Source organism: Gracilinanus agilis, chromosome 3 (assembly GCF_016433145.1).
Source record: "Gracilinanus agilis isolate LMUSP501 chromosome 3, AgileGrace, whole genome shotgun sequence".
NCBI lineage: Eukaryota > Metazoa > Chordata > Mammalia > Didelphimorphia > Didelphidae > Gracilinanus > Gracilinanus agilis.
Window position 1 is genome coordinate 287,590,757 of NC_058132.1, and position 20,018 is coordinate 287,610,774.

Consider the following 20,018-nt stretch of genomic DNA (forward strand, 5'->3'; position numbering starts at 1 on the left):
AAGGGAAGGGAAGGGAAGGGAAGGGAAGGGAAGGGAAGGGAAGGAAAAGGAAGGAAAGGAAAGGGAAGGAAAGGAAAGGGAAGGAAAGGGAAGGGAAGGAAAGGAAAGGAAAGGGCAATTTTTATCATATACTCCTGTCAGCTTGTTATACTAGACATTTTGGGAGTTTCCCATAGGTGAGATCCAAGATACTTTCCTGCTTAATCTGAGTTACCTCACTCCTAATAGGAGAATTCCTTCACTTTTATTTTCTGGTATATATTTTCCTATGTATACTTCCTCTGATTTTTTGTTTTCCTCTTGCTTTGGATAAATGTGTTCATTGTGGAACTGGTATTTGGTGGGAAAGGGATTAATCCTCAGATATGGAGCTTAGAGTCTCCTTTACCTCTGGAAATGACAAAGCAATCAGAAGTTGTGAAGGTCTTATCCTCCCTATCATATCCCCCTTACAAGCAATATTTAAAGAAATGGATCAGTATACTTCTCGGGGGTTATCCTCTCTCTCTCTCTGACAAATTCAGAGTGGCCTCAGACCTCAATTTTCTGCTTCCTTTCCTGGCAGGAATGAGAAGTACCTCTTGGTGAAGAGGCTATAGATGTCTGTTCTGCCACAATTTAAGTCACACATTAGGACAGCTTTCACCATAGGTAGGCCTTTTCTTTTGTTACATTTGGGGTTCACTTAACAATTAACAATGGAGGAGGAAAGTCAACAATGAAACAAATGAAGCTGCATGTTACCATATTAAAATGATGATCTGGGGTCTCAAAAACAAGAGAAGACATCTCACTGTTCTTTTCTGCATAAATATGGAGAACATAACTGTAAAACACTAAAAATAATAGCTTTACTGCTTTTCTTCCCTCTTTTCTTTCCAATACTGTCTTTTAAAGGGATGACTGTCTAGGAGAAGGCATTGAAAAATATAGGTTGTTTAAAAACAAAATATGTTAACAAAAATATTCTAAAAATAAAGTAAACCATCTTATTTGGTAACCTTCAAATATTATTATTATGTCTGTCAAATATTTTATGCTATGCTGGTTAGTCTGCTAGGTACAGTATAATAGATTGTAGAAATACTATATAGGACAAGACCTCTAATGTCAGAACTTTAAAATCAAAATAAGGGCAAAACATTAAAAAATAATGAACAGCATAAATTGTATAGTACATGATAAAATTTGGATAGAAATTGATAGGACTAGGGAATCATTGAAATTGGAGTTATAGAAAAGCATTCTATATAATAGAATAAATAAAGCAATACATGCAAGTGTATGTTTGGAAACAACAATGACAGTGATCCACTTTGAGGATGGTAAGGAAACTAGAGGAAAGTAGATATATTTGGGAATATTGGTGAATGAGGACTTAAAAAAAGGCAGATTTTGAAGACTCTTTGGTGAAATACTTAGTCTTTTATAAAAGTGACTGAAATAATGAAAGAATTGTGTAAAGAAGAAATGTATATATATGCACATATATACATATACATACTACATAAGATTAATTAAAAAAAAAAGAAAAAATTAGACTAAAAGGACCCAATTAAAAGCAATTATACTTATCTAGATGGGTAATCCTAAGGCCTGAATTAAGGTGATGACAATGAGAATAGAAAGAAAAGGATGAACATAAAAATATTTCAAAGGTCTATAGGACCTTGTGGCTTATGATATTAAAGATGAAAGAGAGCTTTGTCAAGTAACTATAAGGTGGTATATATGGGTGAAAGGTGATGGTTTTTTCCTTGGACAGAGATAGAGGCATTTGAATATAAAAGCTGATTTGGAAGAGAGAGATTAGAAAATTACTTTTAGAGTCACAAAATTTGAGATATAGAAGGAATTTAGGGGATTATCTTGTCTAACCCTTACATGTGTGAAGATAGAATTAACTCTCCCCTTGCTTATTTTTAAATTATTCAACAAAAACTGGAAACACCCCTACTTAACACTAAGTAGGGGAGGTCTGCAAGCCATTTGCTAAAAATGGGTGACAACTCTAGAAGTGACTGACCATCCCCTGGGCAGTGCTAAGCGAATTTAAAGACTGCATTTGGCTCCTGTAAAGTAGAGGAAGGGGACAGGAAGTGATATGGAAAAAGGACTTTAAAAGTCCTGAACTTCGGGTCCAAGGGGGTTTTCGGCCTGAATCTTGGGCTTGGTGGATCTTGGACTGTGACTGTGACTTGGAGCTAAGCCTTGGGACTTTGGCCCAGGACTCTGGCTCTTGGATTACTTCTGGCAAGACTCTTTCTGGATCTTCTCCTTTGGAGGTTAGCTTGGGTGAGTGATAAGCTGGTGCTCCTTTCCTGGCTTCTGGAGAGATTAGTTCCAGAGAGGTCTTCCTCTTTTGGAGGAGACTACATCGTTGGAACACCTGTTTAATTCACTACCAGTTCCTCTGGCTGAGGATTAACAAGCCCTCCCAAGCTGACCCAGGGACCGAAGCAACATTTAGGGTGATAGGCTCGACATCTTCTCTACTCTCTTTTATATTTCTCTACTTTTACTTCTTCCACCTTTTTGTAAATAAAACTACTAAAAGTCATTTTGGCTTGAGCTATAATATTTTTTAAATTGGCGACCACAGTATTATCTTAAAATTCTCACATATTTAGTCAAAACCTAAATTTTAATTCCTTACACAGGAAAGAGATCCTTATTATAACATACATGACCAGAGGTTGGCAAACCTCTGCTTGTAGAATTCCAAGGAAGGGGAACCCATTACTCTTGAAACAACCCATTCCACTTTTGGTAGTTCTAATTATTAGAATGTTTTACCCTGGTACCAAGTTTAAATTGACTTCTTCAGTGTTTACCTATTATTTTGTCTTCTGGGGCAAAAAAGTACAACTCTGATCCATTGTTCTTATAGCCATCTCTCAGGTACTTGAAGATAATAATTAAGTACTTTCCCATCCAATCTTTTCTTCTTAACATTAAATATGCCCATATGACAAGGCTCAAGACTCTTCAACATCAGTAGGTTGTTCTATTCTGGGCACTCCCCAACTGATCAATATTCATATTCAACTGTATTAAAGGCAAGGAAACTAATATTTCTCTTCTATGGTCTTTCTCAATGGTTGATGATACCCTCTTATTGCCCTCTCTACCTGAGCTGCAAAATAACATGATACTAGTAAAATTGGATCTTTGGAAGAAAGCTGCATGCATTGCTAAGCAATATCACACAGTAATGAAGCCACAGGTCTCTTCTTCCTATGTTTCCTTAAAAAAAAAGTGGCTTGGTCCCAACAGAAGAACCAACAACCCAACCAGCAACCCCCAGGAAAGAAACCTTTCCTGCAAAACTTGCTCCCTCAAACCCCTACTTGCTAAGACCTAGAAGAGAATAGTTCCTATGGCCATGTTCTTCTTTCCCATGAGTCTCCTTTACTCAAGTATGGGCCTTTGGGGAAAAAATTCTAATGGAACATAAGTTGTAAAACTAGCAATTGATCTAAAGAGGGGAAAGTTGCTCTATGCAATGAAGTTATAATGTTCTTTATGAGCTTTAATGTACACCAAAGGCTTTATCTAGGATGTTATACTCCAGTGGCTGCTTTTTTCCCCATATGTAATATAATTCTGTATGTTATCTTCTGTTTTCATTTTAAATGGTCCCTATGCACTTAACGCATATGTATGTAAATTATAATAAATCTATTTAGCCTTTGTTAGGGGGAAAAAAGCTCTCCCCTTAAACAAACCTATGACTTTTTTATCATCCTCATGTTCATAACACAACATTCTAAATGAGGTCTGAGGAGGTCAGACTCCAATGTGACTATTACCTCTCTATTCCTAGAAGTTATGCTCCTCTTAATGTAACTCAAAATTTCATTAGCTGTGTTGGCTGCTCCATCAAACTGCTTATGGCCTTCTAAAACCCCTAGTTTTGTGTTTCAGAATCATATCTTCCCAGTCCAATACTTGCGAAGTTGAATTTTTTTGTGCTCAGGTGAAAGACTTTATTGATCTCTAATGAATTTCATCATAATATATTCAGTCAAATGTATTATTCTGTGAGGATATATTAGGGCACTGATTTTGCCATCCTGTGTGCTAGCTATGCCTTGCAACCAATGTTTTTATTTTCCCCAAGTCATTGATGAAAATGTTGGCACAAAGCCAAATACAGTTTGAGACTGGCCATCCAACCATTCTAAATTAATCTAATTGTATTACTGTCTAATTGATAGCAATTCCCCTTCTCAATAAAAATGGTATAAGATACTTTACCAAAACCTTTGATATTAAATCGAATAGAAGATATCAGAGTAAAAATACCTAATATGTTTGAGACTGAAACTCAACAGAAAAAAAGAGACATGAAGAGTAAATAAACTTGGGAGTTAATAGAATAAAAGGGATTTTTGAAGCCATTAGTAAGATATTTTTGTTTATAAGAGTATAGAAAAAGAAAAGGGTCATAATCTGAGCTTCAGGTGTTATCCATAAAGGATGGATGATGCAGAGGAGTTATTAAAGACAAAAAAAGAAAGAACAATAGGAAAGGTAGATCATTCACCATAGCACACTGTCATCACCAAAGAATAGAGTTTAAAAGAGGAATTGGTGACTACTGATGAATGAATTATAGAGAGTAATGAAAATGAAGACAAAAAAGTCATGGAGATGTTTAAGGAGACCAATAAGACATTATTATTAATGCATGTAAGACCAAATTAAGAATGTATAAGAAAAAATTTAGTTTTTCTATGTCTGTTGTACAACATATCAAATTCTTTCTGTATTTATTAAAAGTGTCATCTGCGATAGCTAAATCTGAATTCAACCCTTAAAATAATGCAAATACTTACCAATTGTTCCAGAGGGGTAATGATGTCCTTCATGGCATGCTGGGAATGATTTCTCCTGTGCCGAGAGATCTGCAGAAATAGTGATATTAGTTGTCAATTTGGCTTTGTTTAATTTAATTAGACAAAGATTTGGTATCTGCTACTCATGAGGCCCTGTGCTATGTAGGAGGCAGCTGGGTGGCATAGTAGATAGATTGCCTGGGCCTGGAATCAAAGACCTGAGTTCATATCTAATCTCAGGTACTTACTAGGTGAGTGACTTCAGGCAAGTCTTTTAACCTTTGTTTGCCACAACTGTAAAATGGAGATAATAACAGGGTTATCTTGAGGATTAAATTAGAAGAGGTTTGTATAGCTCTTGGCCCAGTGCCTGACACTTTCTAGGTAGTATATAAATACTTACCTCCTTTTCTTCTTCTGGGTGAACCACATAGAGGAAAAATTCAAAAGTTCCTCTCTCAAGGAGCTTATATTCTTAAGTGTGTATAGGAATGAGTATGAGAAGCTTATAATGGGGAGATGAGAGAGGGTTTCAAGGAAGAGACCCATTGAATCTTGAATGAAGATAAAGATTTTGGCAGACAGAAATTAGAAGGGTAGAGCATATGCAAATGCATTGAGATAATGAGTAAAATGTTGTTTAATGCCAATATGACTGGAACACAGACTATTGTGCAGGCCAGAATGTTAGAATAAAGGTGAGTAGGTTTAGTGCTGGAGAAGACTTCACTTATGCCTCATGTGAAGAAAAATGAAGCTAAGAGAGATTAAATGGGTTGTCCAGGCACATGTATCTAGTACGGGACTGAGACAGAATTTGAACTTGGGGTGTTCCTGTCCCCATCCGATGCTATGGGGTAAAGGCAGATTTTGGTAAACCTTCATTTTCAGACCCAGAAGTTATCTTTTATCATAGAAAGAATCAGAACAATGTAAGGGAAAATACAATACAATAAAATACAAGCAGAGGGGAGATTTGCTGAGACCTCTTCCTTAGGAACATTACTTTAGCAATTATAAAGAGGAGAGGTTAGAGAGAAGGGAGATTTGAAGCAGAAACTCAGAGAGGAGGATATTATAATAGACCAGCCGAGAGGTAACAGTGGCTGTAAGGGGAGAAGAGGAAGTGGATACACAGTATATTGAGAGAGTATAATTGACAGATCTTCCCAATTGATTGAATAAGTAGTGTGTATTTGAGGGAGAGGGAAATGGAAGACTTCAAGGCAAAGCCATAATGAGAAATCCGAGCACCCAAGGCAAATTCAGTTGATGTAATAAATAGTAGGAATGACTGAACCTACACATGGTTGAGGCAGATTGTAAATAGAGGTTATAAAAACCAAGGAATATCAGGACCAGGATATTCAAAAGAGAGGGGATTGTGATAGAAAATACAACTGTGAGCAGCTTCCTGAACATTTTAGGAAGGAGAGAAAGTGACCTAAATGGCCACTGATGACAACAGCAAGGATTTAGGCAGTCTAAAATGAACTGTGAGAACTGTATAGGAGTGGTAGTGATTGCTTTATTGTAGTGACAGAAAGTGAAAGGTCTGAAAGTGGTAAAGGGGAACAAAGTAGATGGCAACTCTTCCTTGTGGCCCCTGTATGTCAGTGGAAGCAAAAAGAGGAGCAGCTAGTTTTATAAAGGGTACTAATATATATTTCCCCTCCTTTGGCATAAGTAGGCAGAGGGATAGTGGGAAAAGGGTATGGGATATTGCATAGATTTTTTTTTTCAGCATATTCATCAGTTTTCCTAATTATTTTCTTTTATCATTCTGAAAAAAAATGCTGTTAAAAGTGAAGGCTTTCTGGGAGGGGACAGGGAGAAAAGTGAAATATAGGTAATGGCACAAATAGAAGACATCAATAAAATTTATTTAAAACAAGATGTAAAGTGCTTTCAGTCTGTTAATCATTCAATAAACATTTAAGTGTTCCAAGCATTATTTAAGCACTAGGGACACATAGCAAAGATATTCACTGCTCTCGATGGACTCACATTTTAAGGGAGATTTTATATATATATATATATTTGTTTGTTTGTTTGTTTATTTATTTATTTATTTATGTTTAAGATAGAGTGTAAATGAGAGGCAGACTCTTGCAGAAAGTGGATTTCAGCTGAGGTAGAATTTGAAAGGAAGAGTTTTAGGGTCAATGTGAGTTTGTGATTTCAACCTTAGCATTTCAGAGGGCATAACTGAAAGTGAAGGCAGAAGAATGTAGAGGCTAATGAGGAATATGAATTAAGTTTTTTATAGGAAAAGTTAGGGGCAGGTTGTTGTTCATCCTTTTTTTAAGACAACCACTGATATCATGGGTGATGACTTGTGGATGAATTGAATTTAAGGGAGGCAGAGTTCTACAAAGTCATCAGCCTCACTCTCTCTTCCAGAGTCATCAAAGACCAGTGGCAAGACAAAAGTCAGGAGTGGGTGCAGTGTGTGACCTTGGCCTCTTTGTTGTTTGACCAAGTTCTTAGTGCTCTATCTATGGCTTCTGCTTCAGCCACCTTCATGACTATTGAAACAAATCGTTTTAATTTGCCCATTCTGTCAGGGGAAGTCTTTACATGCTTGGGGTAGACATCCTCCTAACTGGTTTTGAGACCTATTGGTTACCCTCAACCAACTAAGATGGTTTTATTAGGGTATGGATGCTCTGCATGCTATAGCTTTTTGGAACCAGGGGTGAGAGATGGATTACCAGTTTGGAAAATGGCTCAGCAAGTCAGTGAGTTAGGTAGGAACAAAAAAAAGTCACTTCTGGTATTTTCTTTGGTAATATTGATGACTATAATTTTATAGTGTACTCCCCATCTCTCCTTCATATTTCTGTTTGCTTACAGTGGAATGAGAGTGACAGTAAAGCCTACCTCTATCTCCACCTAGCTTTGGCCAGGACAAGAATCTTTCCCAGTGGGTTTCTTCTCTTTCCTTTTGGTAGCTTATAAGAACTCTAGGTTTCTCTCATGGCCTTGCTTATAGCTTGGGTATGCTCAGACCTAAGTCCCAAATAACAGAGATTTATCCTTATCTCTCCAACCACTAATTCAGAAAATGCCCCAAAGATTCACTTCACTTCTGTCTCTCTGGCCATTTCCTCCAAAGCTTTCTGGGTTATGGATAGGTTTTAGAGAATCATAGATTTTGAGCTGGAAGGGGCTAGTTAATGTAACAGTGAGAGGGAATATTCCAATGTGTGGTAGAGGTAGGTTGGAAATAGAAGGTATAGAAGTTGAGGAATTATCTTCATTCTATAGCTGAATAAAGAGAGCCAGAGAGTTTAAGTGGCTTGCTCAAAAAGAGAACAAGCAGAATTTGAACCCTTGTTTGAATGATAATGTTCTTTCTTGAAAATTTTCAGGGGAAGCAGCTAGGTCACTCAGTGGATTCCAAGCCTAGAGAGTACTGAATTTACATCTGTCCTCAAACGCTTCCTAGCTGTGTGACCCTAGCAGGTCACTTAACCCTTGTTGCTTGGTTCTTAGCACTCTTCTGCCATGGAATCAGTACACAATATTGATAATAAGACGGAAGGTAAGAGTTTTTTAAAAAAGAAATTTGATACAAGATCACCTTTCTTTTACCACACAGAAAATTAAAAAGTTGAAAAAGATTCACAGGAACCCATAAACAAATGTAAACCCATAAAATAACCCATCATGGCCCATGGACATTTTTTCCTCCATTTTGAGGGTCACTTTGCCACAAAATCCTAACTAGCTTGAAAGGATTATCAAATTTGTAACAGCTTGTTGTTTGTACTGTATTTTATCAGTCAAGGTATATTGAAGAATAGGAGAGGTTATGTAACTTGTCTAGGCTTACAAAGCTAAAGACAGGATTCAAATTCAGGTTTTCCTGACTCTATATCCTTTGCCACCTACTTGTTCAGGGTGCCTTCACTTGAAACAGAGAGTTCAGAGAGGAGAGTTTAAGAAAGATGAGCTTCTTGGAAAATGTTCCTCTAAATGACATACAGACATACAGGTGGAGATGTCCATGTCTGAAGTTAATTAGAATTGGGACATTTAAGTTTAGTAGATGACTAAGAGCTAGATAGGTATAGTTGAGGGTTGTCTACATAAAGATAATAGTTAGAAACATAGGAATGGATGAGAATATAATGAAAATGGTTCTATAGAACATTAAGCCTAATGAATAATTTCCTCCAAAGAACCAAGGGTGATGTGGTATGAGATAAAAGACAGATCTTTTTTTTTTCTTCTTCTGGGCTTCTATACTTAGAATGAGAATAATTACCCTAAATTTCAAAACAACTCATTTAAAGTTGGTTAAGAAAGAGCAAAAGCTCAAGGTTAGTGGAAATACTTGTAAAGGGGGCATTTTCATTTATCTGTGTTGTATGCCCTATCCCCTTGCTGTTCCAACTTTTTAAGGGACTCAGTGAGGTTTTTTATTGATTTCATAATCATTGATGCTACTTTCTTTCAATAAAACATTTGAAACAATTACAGTCCTGTTACTAAGTCATAGAATATATTGATCTCTCTCTCAACTGGGTTGGGATATCAATATTGCAACCCAAAGATGGATAATAAATGCAGTTACCCCCAATAAAATGCTACTCCAATGTCTCATCTTGGTCTAGAGGTAGCCCTGAGGTCCTGAAGACTATGTCAGTAGAATATGAGTCCTGTCAGATTGGAAAGGCTTAGAGAACTGACCTCATGCTTGTTGTTGTTTTTCAAATACATTCAGATAATGATGATAATTTGGTTTTTCATCATAGCAAGTCACAATATTAAACTAGTAAGACATAGTTAAGGAGCTTCATTTATATGGCTAGAGGACTGGAGAAATTAAGGTGACTTAAGATATTAAAGTTGTAATAATATAAGTAAATATAAGCATATCTGCATCTCAGGTATCCCCTCTATTGATAGAAACATACGAGTCAATTCCTCTTGAGTGCACAGAGATAGCATTTTGGGTATCAATCAGTTAGAGAGAAGCCAACTCAAAACCAAAACATTACCTAAAGCTCATTTTCAGAGCAAAGCAGAAATCATTTACAAATATTTTATTAATTCTTCCCATATTTCTTTTGGATAAGCACTAAATAATATCATTCTATTAGCAGGCAATCTATTATGCCCAACCAAAATTGAAGTAGTTGACATGAGACATTTTATCTTATGACTTTCACACTAATTGCATCTACCATAGAATTTAACATCTATAAAAATACATGATCTCAAATCAAGGCAAAGTCAATAAAATTCACTTACAAAACTCTGAAAATTCTGAATTGTTTTAAATATCTTATGTATGTGTATGTATATGCACATATATAAATGTGATTCAGTTGTTTCAAATCAGTGACTGAGAGGGCTACATTATTTCAAGTAAATTTGTTTTATTCATTGCTTTTGTTTAAAGCCAACATTCTGAATAAATTTTGGGGCTCAGATCTAGAATCAATTTACCATCACAACTATCCAAATTATGATATCCAATAATTACCACCATAACCTACAATTATTATGACCAAGATTTATATACACTCTGTTTCATCCACAATACTATGGATTTTTTTTTCTTTTGTAACTCCTATTTCTAAAAACCTTTACCTTCTGTCTTAGAATCAATACAGAAGAGCAGTAAGGACTAGGCAAAGGAGTTAAGTGACTTGTTCAGGATCACAGAGCTAGGAAGTATCTGAGGCCAGATTTGTATCCAGGCCATCCTGTTTCTGGACCTGGCTCTCAAATCGCTAAGCTACCCAATTACCCCCTCTTTTGTAACTCTTGAATTGTCACTGTAATGAAAGAAATAAGACAATTCATGAATGGGGCAAAAACATAGCAGTTTTGCACAATTTCTCAATTATAATGATAACAATTAAATCTCTTTTCTTTATCTGAAACTTAATTTCCATCCAACTATATTTTGGCTCATGAATTTGAGTGGAGTCTTTACAAAGTCAAGAAATCTAGAAGATAACCTCCTATGTGGCACATTTACAGGAGGATATGAACAGAGAATGGGCAAAAATAAATGGATCGTAATTTTTGGCATTGGAGGGATTACCACAATAATGAAAGCTCATAACCCTAGAATATCATAATTTCAATAATGACCTACATTTTACTCATTAAATTATTTCTTTTTTCAATCTCTGAATTCTAAGGACAATAGAATCCAATAATCCAGTACAAAATTTTCTTAATCCCATAATCTAAATACTACATAAGTCTTTATATATACTCTATTTTTAATATTAATTTTAGTGGGAAATGATTATTAGCACAAGAACTTAAATATAGTTTGACCAAAAAAATTAATCATGTTATACTCTTTAACAGGGAAAAAATCTAAAGAAGCCTGAATAAATTTAGTTTATCTGTAATGTCTATAACTGCTAGAGTTCCAAATGTTCTTAATTAGTACATAGGCCCAGTCTCTAAAAATAGCTGATCATGTATGTATGCAGAAAACACATTTTCAGTATACAGAGCCTTCTTATTTCTTTGTTAATTTTAATACTTTAAAACTCTGAAATCTCTCTGACTATTATTTGCTTCTTACTGAAATTAGTACCCTGAATAAATTGCCAGTTCTCAATTCAAATTCAACTTTTCAGAGGAAAAAGTATAAAAAGAATCTTCTATACAATTCAGTTTCTCTGACCTATTTATGAAGAATATCACTTAACAGTTTCATTAGGGATGAGTAACAGCTGGTGACATGGCTGTGTCCTAAAGTGTTTTCTCTCTCTCAATATTCTGCATCTTAAGCAATTGAGCCTTCATAAGAAATACTTTAGTTAGTGGCAGTCCTTCCTTTGGGGAGAAAAAAATGTCAGACCACATTGTCTGTATTTTGCAATCTTGTTTTCGGTGGTGTCACATTCCTATTTTATTAGCACGTAGAGTAAACTGGAATGATTTGCTGATGCTATTGAAAGAACTTCTAGAGAGTTGCCTTCTAATTGGGGTTTCTCATGAAACCTACCATCAATGCGACACATATCTGTGAAATATTTTTAATTGAATCAAATTATTTTCTCTTCCTTCTCATCCCCCACTTCACTCAGAAATTCAAAGATTGTTTTTTCAGTGATGAAAATGAAGTACTTGGACTATGTAAGACATTTTTTTCTTTAGATTTGTTATCCTTTTATTTGCTTATATATGTATAACAATTAGGTTTTCCAAATATCTCTTTCACCCTTCAAAAAGCTGAATTTAAAATCACCATTCCAAAGTATCATCATTTTCCCCATCCCTTTTCTATTTGAACCACTTAAAGAAAATAAAATCAATTGGAGTGATTAGTACTTGAAATATTGCCTACTATAACAATAACAGGATTTGTGCTTATTATTTTTCCTTGTGTAGGAGGACCCACTCTGAATATTATAGAAAGTTATACATTTATGTAGATATTCAACAGCAAATCTCTCTTTAAAATAGATTATCATTTATTTATTTTTTTAAATTTTAAACCCTTAACTTCTGTGTATTGATTTATAGGTGGAAGATTGGTAAGGGTAGGCAATAGGGGTCAAGTGACTTGCCCAGGGTCACACAGCTGGGAAGTTTCTGAGGCCAGATTTGAACCTAGGACCTCCTGTCTCTAGGCCTGGCTCTCAATCCACTGAGCTACCCAGCTGCCCCTGATTATCATTTATTTTTAAGAAAGTTTATTTCTTATCACTTAAGACTGAAACAAAAAAAAAAAGGAAAAAGATAAAATGTATCTGAAAAATATTACTGGTTTGTCTCAGTATATACCCAGATTTTCATGGAGATACAGCTTCTAGCAACAAGATCTATAGTTATAGACTAGAAAATAAAGTTTGTTTGAGATAAAATTTAGTTTTATTTTTCATTATTACTCAAATAAAATACTTTAGTGAGGTATTGACTCTTCTGTTCAAATTATTTTTTATTTGCTTGGTCAAAAATGTGTGTATATATATACATATATATATGTATATGTGTATGTGTTTTTGTTTTTGTTTGGTTTTTAGAAAAGAGCCAACCAACAATTAAAGACCAATCTCAAAGTGAGATATGCTTGGAATGGAGGGGTTTGGCAAGAACATATCATTGTACCACAAGCACTTTTCCTTTCTCCCAAATGTCAAACATGGCAACCTAAGCTTGTTTCAAATTTGTTTATGACAAATCTATGTGGTAGGTACTTGTTAACAAGAGCACTGGAAAGTCTAATTTAAAGCATTTGACTTTGCTAAGAAGCCAATTTTCCAATTTTCCTTACATTCAGAGTAATGTAAATTATATTATAAGGCTTCAGGGAGACTCATACAGAGTGGATAGAGCAAGAAAGACTTGGATTCTTTTCCTACCCCTCATACCTAATAGTATTATGAATCTAAGCAAATCACTTAACCTCTTCTGGCCCTCAGGCAATTCTCTTAGACCATATGCTGCAGAGCAGCCGTCCATCTGTATTGGTTGAGGGAATTCCCTTTCTGAAAATGTCCTACCCCAAAAAATCCTGTTTAGATCACCAAGAAAAGAGATGTATAAACCTCTATTGCACAAATGTAGCTAATAATAGTGATAATGAAAATGAATTTTACAAATTAGAGCAATATGAAATTCCCTCATCTGGCTAAGATATAATGGCCATCTAGTGTATAATTCATATTTGAAATTTTCTCCTTCTGTCTTCCATACTGTTTAGTTAATATTTTCTGATCACCTGTAACAAGTGACTTTCTAGGCTCTTCCTTCAAGTTATTTGATTATGTCTTGCCAATCAGAAATATAATATTTCCTATAATCTGTTTCTCCCTGCAAACAGCAAAAAGTAAAAATTCAGGGACCACCTCGGGGTCATGCGGAAGATGGCTTATCAGCAATTTTTTGATTTGATGAGCATTCTTCAGTCAGCAACAATGTCACCTGCAGCATTCAAAAGCTGCTCAGTGAGTCCTCACAAATCTCTGTCTAAGTCTAATTTAGTTAAATTCAGCCTCGGCAACAACCCCCCCCCACCTCCCACTCCAGCTAGCCAAAGGGAACCCCTCTACTTCTGGAATGACTTTAGCCTCAAAGAATCCTACCAGTGTCCTACTTTCTGCTACACATGTGTTGCTCTCAGAATAAACCAAGCCTAGTTCACAACTCCAATTTTAATAAAATTAATTATATGTGATACATAGATATGCATGCACATTTGCTGACTGTCCTTGCTTATTCTTCTATTTCCTTCATTTCATTCTTCAGATGCTTCCAATTTAAAATGTTCCTCTTCAAGAATTTGCTCAGATTTGGAAGTGCCTTTAGTAAGTTCTTGGAATTGGAATAGTACTTACTGTTTCTTTTGTCGCTTTCATAGAATAAGCTTACTGTTCATATAATTGCAGTTATATATGTAGGATCATACTGTGGGATTTAGAAGGCCCATTACAGATCATTATAGATCTCAGATTAAGAGTTAGAAGGCATCTTAGGGATCATTGGGGCAGCCAACTCCTTTATTTTACTGACAAGGAAACCGAGGCACAGAGAGGTTCAGTGACTTAAGTAGGATTACAAAGAGAATGAAAAGATAAATTGAGCTTCAAACTCAGGCATTCTGATCCTAAATCCAGTATGTACGCCATGATATTAGATTAGGAAGAGCAGGGTTTGGGTGGGCTTGGGAGAATGACTACCAGAAAGTTAGTTAGGAAAATATTGGGGTCCATGGTGCTAAACCCCAAGTATTTATTCCTGTTTATTTTTTCCTCTCAAAACACACGCATATGACCTCTCTTTTCTTTGAGAAATAGGGGCTAATGTAAGCAGAATATCACACATACTGTCAGATATACTTTTTGAGTCCATTGACTTTCATTAATTATTTTTGTTTGTTTCAAGGGAAGGTATCTGATTTGTGGAGGGAGGTTCCAAGGGGGCTAAAACTAAAAGTGACTGATCCTAAAAAAGGCATTAACTAACCTTTGAAATAAATTTCAGGAGTCATACTTTTTATTTCTTTGTCTATGTCTAAGGTCACATCCATTTTGTCAATCCTTTCTAAAGTGGTAGTAGGAAAAACTAGTAGTTAATACAGAGACATTTATATATATATGTATACATATATATATGTATACATATATATATAAATGTCTCTGTATTAATATAAATATTATATAATATAATGATATAATATTTATATTATATTATAATAATATATTATATAATATAAATATTATATACTGATATACAGTATGCCAGGCCCATAGTACACACCAGAAGAAATGTTTTACATATATTAACTCATTTAATCCTTACAACAATCACGTGAGGTAAATGCTACAGGTCTTACCATCTACCCTCTTACAGTTAGAGAAACTGAGACCAAGGGATTTTAAATAAATAGCTTGTAGTCAGAACACTGGTACATCAAAGTTTATTTGCAGGTCTTTCTTCTCCTCAATTCCCAAATGCTCTCTACTACATGACTCCAACAACATTAGTACCCCTAAAGTCTTTCGAGGTTCACACAATCTACTATTGGCTATCAGGCACAATACTTATTAATAGCATTCTTATATTTGGCTAATTAAAATTGTCCACTTATTCCTGAATTCCTTCACTACATAGAAACATTTATTTTATCAATACAGACAAATTAAAATAGGAAGTTGAGAAGGTGATTTCATCAATAAGGACTGCTAATCTGGTTCATTACTTTGGGGTCTGAATTATGCACATTGACTGCCTTAATTGAGCAAATGAACCAAGCTGTTGCCAAGTCAGCACTTGACTATGCTGTATAGACACTTCCTGAATGTCATTTCAGGGTGTTTAGCTGTCTGGTAAGATACAATTTTTTTGCAATAATAATATTCCATCTCTTACCCCAGAAATAAGCTTCTTTTCTCTTTCATAGGAAATTTAACAAGAAATATCAAGGGGAAAAAGGCATTTTTCCCTCTTGATGTGAATACCTAAATAAAACTGTTCAAACACCAGAGATATTATCACTTTGGTTAGAGAGACTAGGCTCAAACACTTGGATTAGCAAAAGGAGCAATAAAGATCCAACCAGGAACAGCGGGATTTCAGGAGTTTACCTGTATCTATCCACACAGATACTTCATTATATCTTAATGTCACTTCAGAAAGGCATTTGCTCCCTGGAAATTCTATGCCACAGTGCTGAAATGTCACTTCTGAAAGGCACTACCTTGCTGGAGGCAGGCACAACAACTAGGAACAATGATATCCCTGCCAGGGGTTAGCAGCCTTCTCCTCCCAGGGAGTCACTTAAAATAAGCACATTGAACACTCTCTGCATCTTTAGTAGATACCCAGTAGCAATACCTCCCTGCTTTGCAAAATTTATCCTTCCAGGTTTGAACCGACTAAAAACCCACCTTATGCTGCTTGAGAAGTAATTTGAGTTTTGAAGGTTGGTCCAACTCAGCAGGGCTGAAGGATGGCACTTTTCCTTGGTCGTCGGCATGTTGGCTCAGGCCAGACAGCTGTTAGGACATTCTCCTCTGGGAATCTTGCCCTCAACACCCACAGTTGATGCACATACATGGTCTACTGGCTGCCTACTTCCATGCCCATCTGTTCAAATGGCATGGTGCCCACTCACAAGTTGGCTGGATCTTTGCCCTTAGTGTGTAGGTGCCAGGCAATGATGGGTTTAGATGGGCAGCCTGCATAACACTACAAGTGACAATTTTCCCCCCTCCCTGTTCAACAGCCTCATTCTGTTTTCACTAAGGAAGTAGAGCCTTGTACATAATGACCCCACTCCCACTCTAATATTATATATGTGGACATTTGTGCACCCTTGTAGACATTTGGACATTTTCATAGCCAAATAAAAGACACACAGTCCTCCGCTGACAACAAAGATGAAAGGGGAAGAATGCATTGTTATTCATAGGATTTCTAATATTGAAATAGGTTGTGCTGGAAAAATCTCAGTCACCTGGAGTCTATCAGAAGATCTTTACCATAGGTATTAATTTCCACATAGGCAGTGGATAAAGAGCTGATCTCAGAGCCAAGACCTAGGTTCAAGTCCTGTCTCTGACAGATACTGGCTGTGAGATTCTGGGTAAGCCACTCTATCGCTCTATGTTCTTGGCAACACTCTAAATATCACATTATAAGACTCTAAGTGGCAGAGAAGGTGCCAGCTTACATTGGTAGAGGGAGTTTCTTCATCTAGTTCTCTCTATCAGTGAAATCACAGATCCCATCGATATTTCTATAACTCCCAAAGATATTTTCATTAAATGAAATGGCACCAAGATATTTCAGAACTAAAGTGGGATTCCTTTTAATACAGATCAATTCACATGACAAGCATTTCTCAAAATTCAGCTATATGACAGGAACTGCTGGGTTCTAGGTTCCTAAAGACAACAATAAACATAATTCCTGCCTTCATCGAATATGCAGTCTACTAAAAGGAAACATCGTAAATATTTATGTATAGGAATAGGCTTTAAAAGTCCAGAATTCATCACAAAAAAGGGATTCACCGGAGAGTTTTAAACTAGTTGGAAAAGATGTGGTCTCATCAAGAAATCACTGTCCCTTGAATGATTCAGAAAGAAGATTAACGCCTTGGAATCTGTAGTTGTGGGAGGAAGGTCATTGCCAATATGGCTTCTAGTCCCATCACATCTGATATCCTTTATTACTCCTAGAATCCTGGCCCTTCTTTTTTCCCTCCTGTAGTAGATGCCTCGGTCTAGTTTTTATTTTCTCAGCACCTCAAAGCTTCCTACAATTTCCCTGTCTCCAGATTCATGATTCTGTTCCCCTAGTCAAGAGCTGGTTTCTTCATCTGGTCTATCTCTTAGATTCAGTGAATTCACTTTTGAATGTCATAATTTGGGATGGCCATTTTTCATCCTATCACATAGTATTTGCACCTCAGAAAGATTGTTTAGTGTCAGTACATCTTTTACAGTTATTGTGATACTTCATTGTCAGCAACTTTTCTGAAATTAGGTCAAGGACATTTTGTAGCACATAGATAAGCCAATGCAAAATAAAAGGCAACCAAAAAATATTAGAATAGTTTTAAGCTATTAAAACTGAAAATGTACAAACTTTGAGACATCTTGAAAAGCTTACAACTGCATGAAGTCTTTTGGGACACACTGTAAATGCATATGATAGACAATTTTCCAAGATAAGAATTCTTAACATGGAGTCCATGAACTATTTGAATGTTTTTTAAAATTGTTGTTTAAATATTATTGATTTCCTTTGTAATCCGACATGTTTTACTTTTACATATTTAAAAATGATATTCTGAAAAGGGATCCTTAGTTTTCAGCAGACTGTTAAAGGAGTCTATGACACGAAAATAATGTTAAAGAACCCCTGTTTTTAATACTTCAAGTTGACAAGTATTTGCTGTAGAGAGAGTTTGATTACTGTGCATTTCTTATATCAGTGAAATTAGAGATGTAGACCACAACAAAAAGAAAAAAAAAAGGATAGAATGGAATGTTCCCTTTCACTAAAAAGGTAAAAACAAATAAAGAAAAAAAATTAAGAAAACTGAGTACACCCATTGGCAGCCTTATATTAAAAAAAAAAAAAAAAAAAAAAAAAAAAAAAAGGTATCTTCTCTGGGTATTTATTCATACCTTAGAAATCATCCTGACTAGAGGTCAAAATGAAATGCAAGAGCAAAAAAGAAAGCACATCTCCCTCCAGCCTTCGGTAAACCCATAGAGAAAAATAGATTGGCAAGAAAGGTTGTGACTTTAATGATCCAAAGCATATGAATGCTTGTTAGCAGACAGCAGACAGACGTAAATGAACAACAGTAATGCCTGCCTCAGTAGCCCTGCCGATAGCACTCAATCCAATCAGGGGGCAGGAGAGCTTCAGGCCGAAGGTACTGGAAAAGCTTATCTTGTATATTTATTTAAGGGTGATTGAATTCAGGGTGTTGTCAGCTTCCTCTGGAGAATGGCTATTCAGTGTGTACCCATGATCTTTCTTCCTGAGTATGCTTTGTTGAGTCAGTTAGTTATGTGTGACTACTTGATCTGTTCTCCTCTGTGTGTGCTGCCAAATCCCTGAGTCCAAGTTTCAGAGGATCAGTGCCTAAAAACTTTTGGCTCAAGAATCAAATTAGGCTTCTCTGTTGCCCTAGTCAGGAAAAAAAAAAAGCCTAAATACCCAGTGGCCAGAACCAAAGAATTCAAAATTGCTATCTGAATAGAGCTGTCAGATGCTGAAGTGCAGAAATATCTTCTGCTTAAAGTCAAGGCTAGTTCAACATCCTTGGTAATCAGAAAAGACTTCTGCAGATAACTTCATGGGTCATATTGGCCTTTGTTTTTTCTGAGTGCTACCTCCAAACCTCTGTCTCTCAAAATAATAAATGCTGGAAAAATAGGATTTTTAAAGACTTGCCATTTTATCAGTAAAGTATACCGTCATCACCCAGCCACTTTTTTCTAGACGGAAATTCAGGAATCAACACCATCTCATTCCAAGCATTTCCTAAAAAGAATTTTTCAAAATACTAAGAAATATAAAAGAATTCAAAAATATTTAGAAGAACCTGAGTCTGAGACTGTCAGGCAAGTTTCTGAGATTTGGGCAGAGAGAAGGAGCAACTTGTACCAAGGAAAACCCATGAAAGTTTCCAGGGTTCTGGTGTATTTGTATCAGAAATAACCAGGAAAGAAATTGATCAACATGCAGTCTGAAAGTGGTAGAACAGTCATATGGATTGTGAAGCTGAAATATATTCTGAAAAGCTGCTAATCCCAAGGGAAACACTTAATCTGTTTATAAATGAACAAGCACTGGATACACTTACAATACCAATGATCTGATTCTGCCCATTCTCAGGGGGACAATAATATCTGAAAAAAAACTTTTTTTGAATGGAACTGCGTTTTCACCTTTAGATCAATGGAAAACACAGTCCTGAATTCTTCAACATCTAGGAGTCCTCCTTTATTTGACCTGCTTTGTATTTGTCTCTATAGATCATATTAGCATAAAATAAACATATTGTGAGTTGTCTGGTAAAACAGAGGACCTTGGGTAGAGACTTCCTCAGTTTGTGTGTATTTGTGAGTTGTGAGAAAAAGCCAGGAAATTGGCCTGAGCTAGACAGACTACTGGAGATAATAACCATTAATTGTCACTGAACACAAAGCATACTCTTGGTTGAAA

The 20,018-nt window shown here is 35.9% G+C and overlaps 1 protein-coding gene across 1 annotated transcript in view; it reads right to left on the minus strand.

Moving 5' to 3' along the window:
• Positions 1 to 20,018, minus strand: part of ARHGAP15 (Rho GTPase activating protein 15) — an 817,445-nt gene that overhangs the window by 748,944 nt on the left and 48,483 nt on the right. Inside the window, exon 2 of the mRNA XM_044669898.1 lies at positions 4,842 to 4,910. Within this exon, the coding sequence (XP_044525833.1) occupies positions 4,842 to 4,910 (69 nt within the window). The remainder of the gene's footprint in view (positions 1 to 4,841; positions 4,911 to 20,018) is intronic.